Source organism: Rhyacophila brunnea, unplaced genomic scaffold, assembly GCF_057557595.1.
Source record: "Rhyacophila brunnea isolate RB1 unplaced genomic scaffold, BYU_Rbru_1.0 scaffold_9, whole genome shotgun sequence".
Lineage (NCBI taxonomy): Eukaryota > Metazoa > Arthropoda > Insecta > Trichoptera > Rhyacophilidae > Rhyacophila > Rhyacophila brunnea.
In genome coordinates this window covers 26337901-26352054 of record NW_028233361.1, presented here as the reverse complement: position 1 = coordinate 26352054, position 14154 = coordinate 26337901, and the positions used below count along the sequence as shown (strand labels likewise).

At 34.4% G+C, this 14154-nt stretch overlaps 1 protein-coding gene and 1 pseudogene across 2 annotated transcripts in view; both read right to left on the bottom strand.

Moving 5' to 3' along the window:
* The window catches only part of nonC (serine/threonine-protein kinase Smg1), a 341011-nt gene that overhangs the window by 8699 nt on the left and 318158 nt on the right, over positions 1-14154 (bottom strand). The window contains exons 3-8 of the mRNA XM_085959664.1: positions 3825-5163; positions 3502-3738; positions 3148-3320; positions 1159-1286; positions 863-1001; positions 11-271 (exon numbers count right to left, since the gene is read on the bottom strand). Of these exons, the coding sequence (XP_085815790.1) occupies positions 11-271; positions 863-1001; positions 1159-1286; positions 3148-3320; positions 3502-3738; positions 3825-5163 (2277 nt within the window). The remainder of the gene's footprint in view (positions 1-10; positions 272-862; positions 1002-1158; positions 1287-3147; positions 3321-3501; positions 3739-3824; positions 5164-14154) is intronic.
* Positions 8678-9919, bottom strand: LOC147063455 (ferritin light chain pseudogene; annotated as a pseudogene). The gene has a single exon (XR_015072108.1). The product of XR_015072108.1 is annotated as a ferritin light chain pseudogene (transcript).

Here is a 14154-nt window from a genome sequence, read left to right as displayed (position 1 = left end):
ATAAGCATACCTTTGTTCGGCACTGGCAACAAGTCCCCTATGTTTCTCGAGCGCTCTGTCCAAGCGGGGTCGGAGGGTAGAAAGTTGCGCGGCCACTCGTACCAGCTCGGCGCTGGGCGGTCCAGGTGGGTTGCCGGTAGAAGAGGCCAAGCTGGCGGGGCCCCCACGACAGCAGCTTCTCATCCATGCGTGCGCCGTCCCCTGCAGCTGCAAGCGGGCCGTCGACGCGCTTTGTATGCGCAGGGAACGCTCCAGCGACTTTATGTTCTCCCTGTAGGTTTAGTTGGGATATACTGTGATGCTGATAATACAGTTACTAAGATTAATGAATAAATTAGCTGCAAGTAAATTCATATTTCAGGTCAATGTGAAGCTTGCTACAGAGCTTCACATTTCAGTAGTTTCATAAGTCTTAAAAATTGTTTTATAAATTTAAAAATCATTTAAAATCAGAAATTACAGAACACGAGTTCATAAACAAAGCATGAGCGTCTACAGTCATCTGGATTTTATTTACTCCCTTAGTTAATACTCTTTGATCAAAATGTGTTAATTTACTTAGCTTCACAATAAGGTACAAAATAAAATAATTTTTGAAAAATCTTGAAAACATATGGTGGCGGACAGGACTCAAACCTGGATCCATTGCATTCCAGCCAATGTGGTTTTAGCATCATATTATTTTTAAGAGGTAGGTTTCCGAATTATATAATATGTTCAATAAAGAATGTTACATTCTTAAATTTTGTGAATTATTTTTTTTTTAACATTATTATTATGAAACTAACAATTAGAAAAATAATCTGGATAATGGAGGTTCTACTGTAGATTCAGAAGGTAAGTAAATGTTATGATGCATTACCATCTCCTGTAAGCTGCGTCAAGGTTAGCACTCAAAGCGCTGGCCTGCTGAAGAGAGGATGGTGAAAACATCCCTGTTTTCATTGCGCTGCTAATTGTCAGTTCGCAGAGTTCTTCCAGAGGGACTTTCCAGGACGCACCTATTAAAAAATACATGTTTATTAGATACCTGGTACATAAAAATGGTTTATAGGTAATTTAAACTGATTATTCATAACATACATTATAGTTTATAATATTCTGTATTGGCAAAATCTCTGGACCGATGTGAAAAGATAAAAAGATAATGGTACAAACCAATTTCTCTCTGCTCTATCTCCATGTTGACATTTAGTCCAAGTCTCTGCATCAGTAGACAGATGGTGATACCCAGACACTGGGATTGCACACCAAGGAATTGCCTTCCAATATAATCCGCCATGAACCTACACAATTAAGAAAATATTGTATTTATTGATAGTTACAATGGTTACAATTTACCCGGAATTTACATTTTTCCGCTTTATGTGTATAGTCTGTTTCATTTTGGTACGAGGGTGGGTCAATAAGTCCTTAGAAAAGCCGACAGGTGGCGCGACTAGTACTGCAAGCGGTTTGTTTTCATGCAGCGGCACTACCGATTCAGTATGCTGCGAAGTTTCAATCAGATTGGTCGGGTTGTTGTGTGTTTCTCGTACATTTAAAAAAAAAATTTGCTTGTGGAAAATGGAAAAATGGAAAATGGAGAAAATTGAGTTTAGAGTTGTTATTAAACATTTTAATATAAAAGGGTTAACAGCAAAGGAAATAAAAATGAGTTGGATTTAGTTCACGGCATATCTGCTCCTTCACTTGCAACTATTTATAACTGGTTAAATGAATTTAAACGTGGTCGTACATCAACAAAGGATGAACCACGCTCAGGACGTCCTGTAGAGGTGACTACACCAGAAATGATCAATAAAATCCACGATATGGTGTTAAGTGACCGAAGATTAAAGTTGAGTGAGATAATTGAGGTTACAGGGATCTCAAAAGGTAGCGTCATTTCTATTTTACATGACAAATTGGGCATGAAAAATATTTCTGCAAGATGGGTGCCGCGTTTGCTCACAGTCGACAATAAACGCAGTAGGGTGGTGGCCTCTTAAGGCCTGTTGTCGCTCATGCAACGCAATCCGGATGAATTTTTTCGTCGCTTTGTGACTGTAGATGAAACATGGATACACCACTATACTCCCGAGACGAAAGAACAGTCAAAGCAGTGGATTGCGAAGGCAAACCATGTCCAAAGAAGGCGAAAACCGTAAAATCAGCTGGTAAGGTTATGGCTACTGTATTTTGGGATGCACGTGAAATTATTTTCGTTGACTATTTAGAAAAGGGAAAAACAATAACAGGGGATTATTATGCATCTTTATTGGACTAGCTAAAAAACAAAATTGAAGAAAAACGGCCTCATTTAAACAGGAAAAAAATCCTCTTTCATCAGGACAATGCCCGTGTTCACACATGTTTACGATCAATGGCTAAAATTGAAGAATTGAAGTTCGAATTGGTCGACCACCCACCGTATTCGCCAGATTTAGCCCCCAGTGACTTTTTCCTTTTCCCAAACTTAAAAAAATGGCTAAGTGGACAACGTTTTTTTTCAAATGAAGAAGTCATCGATCGGACAAATGCTTATTTTGAGGACCTTCCGAAAACTTATTTTTCTGACGGTTTAAAAAAAATTGAGAAACGTCTAACCAAGTGTATTGAGCTCCAAGGAAATTATGTTGAGAAATAAAAAAAAAATACAAAAATAAAACCTGTTTTAATGCTTTTTTCTAAGGAATTATTGACCCACCCTCGTACCTAAATTTAATACTCTGTTTTACGTTTTTTTCTTGCATTTTACGTCTGACACACAAATTTAATTTTTTTTATCACATTCAAAATATACACATAATATAATATATATAACATATATACAAAAGGCCAATTTTACTCTATTTTGGCTGGAATGTTTTAATAGCATTGACATTTGTCAGTCCCTTCAAAACCGTTATTTCATTGTATGTACATAATTTTGAAAAACATACCTATTAGACAAATAAAGTCGGACCGAGTTGTATTTGAACTCACATCTTTCAGCATCTGGGTGTGTGCTATTATCATTTGAGCTAGCGATTCACCTATGACTCATGCAAATCAATTCTAATAGCTACTTAATATTTTCATTTCAAATCGCCAATGTATTATCAATAATATTGATTAAACCTTTTTACTATACGATAAGTTAAGAATCATTGTTGATGACCATACCTTTTAATAGGCTTGTAGAGTCTTTCATCATCATGCACAGTGGCAGCGCCAACGCCTTTGAATGCGCAAGACATCTGAACACTCAGACTGAAGAATTCACTCAACGCCTGAATGCGTTTGATGAAAAATATGTCCTCTAGGATAGACCTTAGCTGTTCATTTTGCAGCGGTGCCTTGAAATATAAAGTATAATGACTTACTTAAGTAAAGAAAAAATAGTTTACAATTCATCTGGTTGAGAAGTAGTCTATTCTACATGATGAGGTAATTTGATCAAATAAAAATATCAAATCAAGGAGAGAGCGAGTCTCTTAAAAAATCATAAAAAATAATAAGGTAACTTTCAGGACTCACGGCAAAATCCCTGGCTTCTCTGATTTGGTCGACCTTCTGCCAGATATGTGGAACACACAGTGCAGGTAGTGCATCCAGCAAAGACGTTCCTCGGCCCACTAAAGGCATGAAGAGTCCATCGGATCCCATAAGAAGCATTCTACCGGCACTAGACGAAGCATCCAAGTTTCCACTGACCAAAGCTTCGTAACGCATACGCAAGTCAGCGGTGATCACTTGCGCATTCCCCGATGGTGACTGAAACCAAATACCATAGATAAGTATTCAACATAAAAGGAATTCTAATAATCAATTGAAGTATTTAGAGAGAGAAGATAACCCACCTCCATGTCCATAATCATGTATCTAAGATGTAATTCTAGCTGTGTGAGGAGTTCATTTAAAGTACAAGCTGTGTTAAAAACGACTGAATTCAACTCGTTTATCATTAGCAGGACAGATGGATCTTCGGCTTGAATTTTCTTCACAGCTTCCGGTAGAATGATCATCTGGAAATTGTAGCTTAACTCTTGGAGATCAGAGAAGATGGATTTTGAAACTTTCAAACAATCCAGAGCTATACTTATTTTGTTATCATTCAACATTGACCCGTTATGATATGGCGGAATATAAGCGATGAATTCTACGATTAATGATGATATTATATTCATGTCGTCAAGGAACCATTCTCCATCGCGGGACGTCAGATCGACGAGAGATTCTCCGGCACTTTGGGCCCCCGATTCCAGCATTAGATACCTCCTGTTCAACGCGCACAGAGCTGTCACTATAACGCATTCCATCGCTTTCTCAGCTCCGTTGTCTTGTGCGATAAAGTTGGAAACTGTTGTTTTCGCGTCCAAGTAATTATTTTTGCATCTCGGCGAGGCGTCCTGTCCGCCTTCTGCCTGCAAGCGCTCGTAGAATTTATTTAGTTTTACATTCGTCTCATTGTGTATTGACTGTAACTGATAGGAAAACGCTGATGCTTGTTGTACTGATGCACTGTGTATATAGTCCGGAGACAAAAATGCCTGAACCTGTGTCATAACATCGCGGCATACATCCGGTGAATCGGTTTCAAGGAGAATCCCTGTCCATTTTCGGTATAACACAGTGCGATGTTTTTCCATAAAACTCTTAGGATAATATTGCACCACGGCTGAATATTGCGACAGAAGTTCTAAAGCAGTCTTTGTAAGAAGAGTTTGCTGGCTGGCACATTGACCGAGTTCTGCTTCTGATTGTTCACAGTGAGTTATCATAGAGCTCTGACCTGCGTTCAGTAAGAAATCTCTGATCAGATCGAAAACCAGATGTCCGTCATGATCGATAGGGAAATTTAATTCCTGGATCCACTGCGTCAGCTGTGGACCTTTGATTGTTTCTATTGCGCGGGAGTAGTTGTCTATTTTGTTGCCGCAATCGTCGTACATCTCGCGGAGGCTTCTGGCGGACTCGTCTAGAGCGTCTCGCATTTGTTTGTACGCAGTGTATCGCTGGGCGGCTATGTAGAGCGGATGGTCTTTCAAATCTGAGCCGAGCGCTTCAAGTTCTTTTACCAGAGCCATTTGCCTGTGGTCGTGTTGAAGGTGACCTTCTGCTACGGTGAGGGCGCGAAGGTCTTTGAGCCAATTGGCGGTGCTGGTAGCCACTTCCGGCAATTCTTTCAACATATCCTCCCTGTGGAAGAAAACAAAAAGAATAAAAGTTTGCATGTTGAAGTTGTAAATAAAAGAAAGAAAATTGAATATAAAAGTGATAAACTTCGTCAAACAGAAAGTTAATTAATTACAATTATTTTAATAATAATGCAGGGCTTCTAGAACCAAAAGTATCTCCGATATTATATAAAAGTTATTAAAAGTTAAAACGAGCTTTTGAAACAGAAGTTTTTACCCTGATTCGATGTCGTTCTTATTTGTAAAAAATACAATATATTTCCCTCGCAGATGCTGCCAAGTATTTACTCACAGCGTATGGCTTGGAAAAACCATTTATAATATAAAAATATTATATGGATGTACTACATAGCATGCAATATCTATGCATTATTGGTGTTGTAATATCGGATAATCTGGAAATTTTATAAATGTGCAGATTAAGTAAGTATCTACTAATTCAGTGGTATTCAAACTATACTCTGCAGCGCCCTCAAACGCCGCGAGCAATTCTTCCCTTATCGCTATGTTTTAACATTCGTCCTTTGTCTTAGTAGACAATTTTATTCTTTAGTTAAGCACTGTGTCATATAGGTTAATTTTTATTAAAAAAAAACTACGTTATCCTTTATTTAGAAATCTGTACTTAAATTTCGATAATTTTTGTAAATGGAAAAGCTATTAGGTATGTACAAAAAAAACTTCGCATAGGTACCTATATAGATATGGAGAAAAATTCTCTGATGTCAATTTCAAATATACATTTTAGGCAGCAAGTAAAGACAGCTCGGAAAAAAACGTGGCGAATCTGATTCTAATTTAAAATTTTAAGTGGTAACCAGTGTTGCCATCTTTTTCTATGCTGATTATAGTACAATGGCGTAAAAAGTATAGTATTTCTGATAAATGTATAGTACAGGAACATTTTTCGTCTTGAATCCTTTAAAATTATAGTAATTTGGTATATTTGGCGTAAAATTATAGTATTTTACATTTTTCACGGAAGTAAAATTATAGTATTGTACTATAATTATAGTACGGTTGGCATCACTGGTGGTAACATACATTTTTAGGGCGCCGCGAAACGAAAACTTTGAAAACCACTGAACTAATATAATATATTTTTTATTTTAAGTTAAATTCTCATAATTTATTTGAAGTTGAGAAAAATATAACGGTGAGACTTGACTGTATTTGTTAATTGCATAGGTACACCTACCTACATAGTATCACGTTGGCAACAGTAAAAAATAAAATTTCATAACCCAACTCCTCACAGCCACAAGCAAACAAATATTATTATTACGTTTTATTTAAATATTATTATAATAAATAGTAAACTATAAGGTATATTTCAGAGGTGTTTTTAAATTATGTAAGTGTTATAAATGTTAAAATTTAGCTATAAAGTGTGTAACAAACATTTTACCTTGCCACATAGGTATTCCGAGAAATCAAGGCTCTAGTAAGAGATTAGCAAATAAGGATATTCGGACCTCGTTCCTTACCGGGGTGAGTCACTTAATATATATATTGATAATTTATAACTGTACACTCTCTGTCGTGATTGTAAAATATAAATTGTTCTCCATCCAAGCTTTTCTTTATTGGAATCGCCACCCCCGGGAGTAACAATATAGGTACATAATATAAAGTCAAGTCAAGTCTACGACCGTCTGATAGTCTGGCAATGCAACACTTTATAGCTTTGTTATATTGTTTGTATTTTTTTTTACTAGTATTGCTTGCTGATTTCTCTTGACGCTTTTTAGAATGTAAAATAGGGGTGGGGTAGTGGAAAGCAATATCAATGACATTCGAAGAAAAATCAGCTTCCAATTCGCTTCGTCAATATGTAGATCTTTTATGCAGGATTGATGGCCAGTCATGTTGATGGGCAGTGATGTTATACTGTAAAAATCTAGGTGTGATTTGTAGCAGGTAACTAGGGGTGGCTTGCAAGTTATTTTCAAAGATTTTTCTATATTCTATTTCAATATTTATCTCCTCCCTGGATTAGAACATCACATGAATATATAAGAAAAATATATACTAAATTTCACATTTAGTAAGTAGGTAGTAACAAACAGCCCACTGGCTCCGGACGGAACACTGATTTATTGTGACATGTAGTAGAAATTACAAAGTTAACATAACATTATTTTATACATCGCGTGTGCGAGTATCGAGTATAATAATGAGTATTATTACTTCGGCAGGAAGGTTAGTAACTTAGTATTGTATCTGAAAAAGCTTTGTTCATTTTGAGGATGAACTACATCGAGTTTTGTGGGCGAAAGCAGGACATTTACTCCAAGCTTAGGATCTGTGCAGCGTTGGTGTTTATTGTCCCACGAAAGTTGGGAGATGGATTTTTTTCCGAGATTTTTATAATAAAACTAAGAATCCATTTTCTTTAAAAATATATATTATAACCAATAGAAAAAAACTTTTTTGATAAAAGTAAGCCGAATCGAACCCTGCATCTCCTGGGTTTACGCCCCGTCCGCGCATTACCTCTATGCTACGCGGTGACATACTAATTGCGACAAATTTTAACTATTGGCCATTTTTAATACCCACTCATCAGCGCTCTTCTAATTTCCTAACTAACTAACATTTTGCCGGGGTGGCTTACTTTTTTCAAAAAAGATTTTTTTTATTGGTTATAATATATTTTTTCTCAGAAAGTGTTTTTCAAAATTACGTATGTTCAATAATTAGAATGGTACATTCTTAAATCTTGTGAATTATTCGATGAATAAAAGAAATAGTTAAATATCAACTTCCTTACTTGACAGAATTTCTCAAAAATCACATTAAAGCTATTCAATCCAGATTTAGCATAGTGAATCCGTGGAATTCGACGTCAAGAACGGGATCCCGTAAATGCAAATCCTAGTCACAGAATAATGGTGTAAAATTGGATGAAAATGATGGATCAGAACATGCATTATTTATTAATTGAACCAATGTCATATAAGTGGAAGAACCCATGATAATGCAGACAATTTATACTGACAACTATATCAGGCTATTATAAACCCATATTTGGAATGATCAAAAAATAATGCATCATTTATTTTATTGACTTTTAGTTTCAATGCAGTGTTGGTATATCTTTGGGTGGAAATTAATACCTACTATATTATAGATATTATTGAGCGTTATAGACTTGTATAGTAATTAGGTGTTCGCATTTGTTGATACAATATGATTTCCAAATTTACTATTTTTGAAATATCAATTTAGGCGGGTAAGTTAAATATAATATGTATGCTCTCTCAAAAACGTACATAAATACACATTTTTTTCTTCAAACCTTTATTGGGTAATTAAATTATTTTCTTTTGTATGCATGTCCTAATATTTTGCAAGTGTGTATGGATTTGTCACCCTCAAGATAGTGACATATTACTATTCGGTGAAATCATTCGAAATCAACATAAGATCAATGAACTACTGCATAGCTTTCCTTTGTGTCTTATCTCAAAATATATTCACGCGATAATGTACAAAAGTGGGTTATTCGGTTGTGATTCACTTGTTTAATAAATACAATATTATTATTAACAAAAAAATAGTAAAACCACAATAAATATAATGTTTATTTTTAAATATATTGCAACAAATATAACATTGTGAGAGTATTATTTATATTCGCTATGTTAATTTAATTAAACGATAATTGAGTTAATTTCAACACAGGGAAACAATGTCACCTTCAAATGTTTAATTCAAACTGATGATGTCAGATATAATATACTGCAGTAATTGATTATATAAAGATATAACAACAACATTTTAAATACGTCAAATTCTAATAATAATTGTATACAAAGAAAAGTAGGAAATTAAAATGAAAGAAGAAAATAATCTAAAAATATTTTTGTCCCACACCTTATTTATTAAGTTAAGCCGACGTGAGATAATTATCGAACATGAACATTGACAAAGACGGATCTCTCTGTTGTTTGAACAAGTTCTTCAAATCGTTGGAGTAACCGGCCAGTTTGCGGATATCGTCTGCCTGCTGGTGCATGAAATTCTCCTCCAGATACGACGTGATCTCCGGCTCCCAGTCAGTCTGCTTTACGGCCAACCCGTGAATCTTGTGAGCTGTCATGGCCAATTCTTTCTGGGTATCGAGGGCATACGCAACTGACACTATTTCGGTAACGTTTGTATGGTACGCAGGCATTGCGATTTGTCCTCTGTGGGTGGCCCTCCTTCTCCCAAACGACATACTACCTCCACGTTTAGTAGTATGCTTAATGATGCTGAGGGAATTCTCCCACATTTTATCGCTGAGTTCCATGAAGAGCTTTTTAAATCCGGGGCGGGAGTGCGTGTAGTGGCCAAAATGCGCAGCGAATAAAATGTAATCGTATGATTGTTGCAGTTGGTCTACGGCATAATTCCTCAAAGGTTCTGCAAGGTTGAAGAAGCCACCGTAGAGGGTGTTGCAAGTTAAAGTGCCTTCGTTGCCAGGAAGGCCATCGCACGCGATGGCAGTGGAACTATAACACTCTTCGTCTGACTGGATAGATATTACACAACACACGAGCAATATAAACAAACTTTTCATGTTGAACTTAATTCTTCTTTCCACTATATACGATTAATTATAACGCCACTAAGGGGCGTCTAGTAAAAAGAGTATATTACGCTGGCGATATACGATAGATTGTAATAGACGTGTTCAATATCTGACGTTTATTAAAGTGAAAATCGTTCACAGAGCAATATTTGAATATAACTAATGATAAAACGACATGTGGGATAAACGGATTCACGTGTTTCTCAAAATGTTTTTTTAAAGATTTTTAAAGGTTTATTGTCAAAATAATGTTTTGCAATTAGCTCTATCTACAATACAGTGTGGCCGCCTCACGAAGAGGTTTCGTAACATACTTATGTACGAGAAATGGATGTTAGCCACTTGCCATACTTAGATTCAAATACACATTCAAAAACAACATGTGATTTTCCCCAGACCCGAGATTCGAGTTAACAAGCCGAGGCATTATCACTCAGCCATCACCATTTAATAAAACGCATTTTTTTAGAACTCATTTCACTTTTATTATTTAATAAATTTGGACCGGTTTCACAGCTTGGACAGTTGAAAGCGTCCCTTTGAGGACGAAGCCGGTCCAAATTTAAATAAAAATGGAATATGTACTAAAAAAAATGCGTTTTATTAAATTAATCATTGATACATTGCAGTTCCACCATGAATTGACAGTTGACACCATAAAAGCAGTTCCTAGTCTCTGTAACATGTGAAATGTACATTGGCCATTCTTCATAATGTTAACATCAAACAGGACACGATAGGTATTATTTTAAAATTAAACGGTGATTAAAATATCTATATATAACTAAGAGTAAACTGCGTAACTAGCTTTATTCGAATATTTTAATATGCAGGTGATGAAAAATAGCTGTTTGCTTTTAAGGTCATCAATTTTTGGCCGCAACTTTGAACCATTTGAAAACTATCCCCTCCCCAAGCGAACGAAATACGTTCTGATGGTTATTATCTATTTGTTATGTTGTAAGCTATTATAATATTCATAATTAATTGTTCTATTATAACTAAAAATAAATACTAGAACAATACAATAAAATTGCACAGATTATTTACAGGCTACATTATTGAAACCAACTTAGTTGGCGTTTAGTAAACTTTTATATAATTTTCGATATCTCAAAAAAACTTTTCGACGATAACGCACTTGCAGCAATATGCGGTAAGAGGCGTGTTGAAAAGCGCACGTCTACAAATCGAACAAATTATGTGTTAATAATTTGCAATCATTTCAGTGAACTTTCCACGGCTTAGTGCCTATGTTATAACAAATATAAAAATGGTATCTACCTACTTAAAAAGTAAGGAATTCCTTGGATAAACAAGACTGATTTATCACTACTTCAGAAGTTAGAATATTCATAAAAAATTAGGGGTGTTTAGTATAATTAATTGAACCATACATTTAAGCGGGTAGTCAAATATAATATTTGTTGTTCAGCCTAGGTCTGCTAGTAAATGGTGATCATTATTAAATATCAGTGGCGAAGGGTGACTTTTGGAAAGAGGTAGGCTGTGGAGATCTGATAAAAAGAGCACACTCGATAGAGAATAGTACGATATTTACTACTAATGAATAGGTACACACTAGTAAATGACAACGACACACTAATTCAATGAAACTTCAAAAACTCATTGACGACATAAAAATGAGCGATGTGTTTAAATTACGTATTTTTCAAAACATGTATACCCATCAAAAATCATTAGATAAAATTTATTTTTATTTAAAAATCAATCTATACTTATTTATTAATATCCGATTAAACCCCGTTGAAATTATTTTTTTAATTATCTAATTATTAATGATTTTGGACAAAGTGCGCAGTCGTGACAACATTATGCGCGAATGTTTTAGGCTCTGCGATATGAGCTTACCTTATTTCGTACAAATCAACAGACTTGCTGCGGTTACGAGACGTAAAGTCCATACGAAAAAAAATCAGAATTATTTCACACATAATCGGAGATTTATTTACGTCGAGACGTCGCGGCGTTTATTATTTATTTACGGCGCGCTGTGGTATATTTTTTAATACCTTTGCAGTTGTTTTGTAAACTGTGTAATACTGTAATACATTCCTACATATACGACACCTCTCATTGGCAAAATAAATAATTTTTATATAACATAAAATAATGAAGTGATTAAGTATATAAATATGTCAATATGCAATTAAAATTTTTTTTCTTAAGAAGGTAGGCTTTAAAAAAATCGCCTAGTATGGAGTCTTCGCCACTGTTAAATAGTGAAAAATATTAACATTTGTTTCATTATCATTATTCATTATATTTGGGAATCGCTGGCCGAAACTAAATAAAATAAATTGCCACTATTGATAATTATTACGTGCTTATCATATCGCAACTAAGTCAAATACAGAAACTCTTATCACACGTACAAATATATCCGATAAGTTGAATTAATTATTTATCGATTGTAGTAATTATAATTAATTATTTGATTCTGTGTCGTATCAACATTGTTGTACCTAATCTGAGAAGAATGCAAATTCAATGACCCAACCAGGCCAAAATTACAGTAAGGGCAAACAGATATGCGGCATTCTCTATAAAATTGCATATTAGTCATAATTAATTATTACACGAGTCGCTCGAATGTGGCTTTCAAATGTAATATTGACATCTCTATAATTATTACTAGGGATTCCAATCCCGGGATCCTGAGGTATTTTCGATACCTATGAGATTGATTTGTTTATCAATTTTTATGGAAAATAAAAATATAACAGAAAAAATACTTTTAATAACAAATATTACAAATAGAACGTTAGAAATAAACTGAGTTTGAATGAAGTTTGATTTATTACCCATGTGTAAGTTGCCGATTCATTTTAATTTTTCATATAAATTAATAAAAATGAGGAAGATTGGAAAAAAAACAATGCTTCGCACTTTAAACAAAGTAATTCCACAATGATATCCATACGTTTTACGGCAGTTTCATATTTGGCTGACTAATTAGATTTATGAAGCGGAAAAGCTATACACCATGATTTGCTTTACTATTTTTAATCTCGCTAACCCATTCATTAAGTCTTTACTATCAGAAACAGCAATCTCATATTAATTTCACATTATTATTAAATTTATATAACAATATTATTTAAGTACTCCACTAAACGTATGTATTTCCAAGATTGAATGTACACAATATTAACAATAAATGTCTTAAATAGTATAAATTATACTAGATTTATTTTGACCGATTTTATCAAAGTTATTTGTATATATAAAAAAAAATATGGAAAAAATGCCAATCCCGGAACCAGTCCCGAAATCCCGTGAATAAAATTTTGGCTCGGGATTCGATAGCCTAATTATTACCAGTGTTATGCTTAATTATTTATAGTTTATACAAAATTAGTGCGTAGTTAGTAGGTACACAAGTAGAAAGAATCAGATACTAAATTTAACTATGTTATGTATATGATTTACATAAACAATAAACGTAGAAATATGTATCTTATAATATGTAACAGTGGGGTGCAGTTCAGAGATGCTGTGGATGCAGAGCATTCCCACTTAATAAAATAGTATGTGATAACATAGTTTGCGTTTAATGCAGCGCTCGAAATAGAAAATTTTATGAATCGGAGCACTCGATAATTTTCCGAAAATATTCACGTGCGAGTTTTTTGGTCATATACCTATCTAATTACCTTCTACGGACAAATGCAACAGCCTTTGGACATCTGATATGCACTAGCAAATAAAAAAATTGGACAGGCAATGCTTTTCAGCACCGCAGGCTTACAAAATATGCTGTCAAAAATGGTACGAGTATTATCATTTTTCCTTACTTTATATGTCGTATATAAGCAGTGTATTGTTTTTCTGCTGCTTTTCAATGCTTTGTATTTATGAATAATATATAATTTATTCCATTCGCAAAATTAATTAAATTATTAATATTATACAATATAATATTCACAGACATGAAGATGTCGGAATGCGAATTCCGGAATACTAAACTCAAATCCTACGTAATGGTACTAAATTCTCATTCTCTCATAATAATTTATCTCATATTAAGATGGCTTAAACCCTTATTATTTAATATTATTTGTAGCTGTGTACGCCATGTGTCAAGTTTATTATTATGATTTTTAAATAAATGTAAATTTAAGTACTTAATGATTTTCTTAATAATTGTTGTTTAATTTAATAAACCATATTTTTTTTGTAGTACTTATTCCACTTTTAATCAATAAATTAGGACCGGTTCCATCCGCCTCAAGAGGGACATTTTCAACCATGAATTGACAGTTACAAAATAAAAGAAATTCCTAATAATTTCCGAACCGGAGTGACATTTTTATTTTTTCCACGAAAGGGAGCGATAGAATTTTACGGGCCGGAGCTGTGCTCCGATGCGTTCCAGTCCATTTCGAGCGC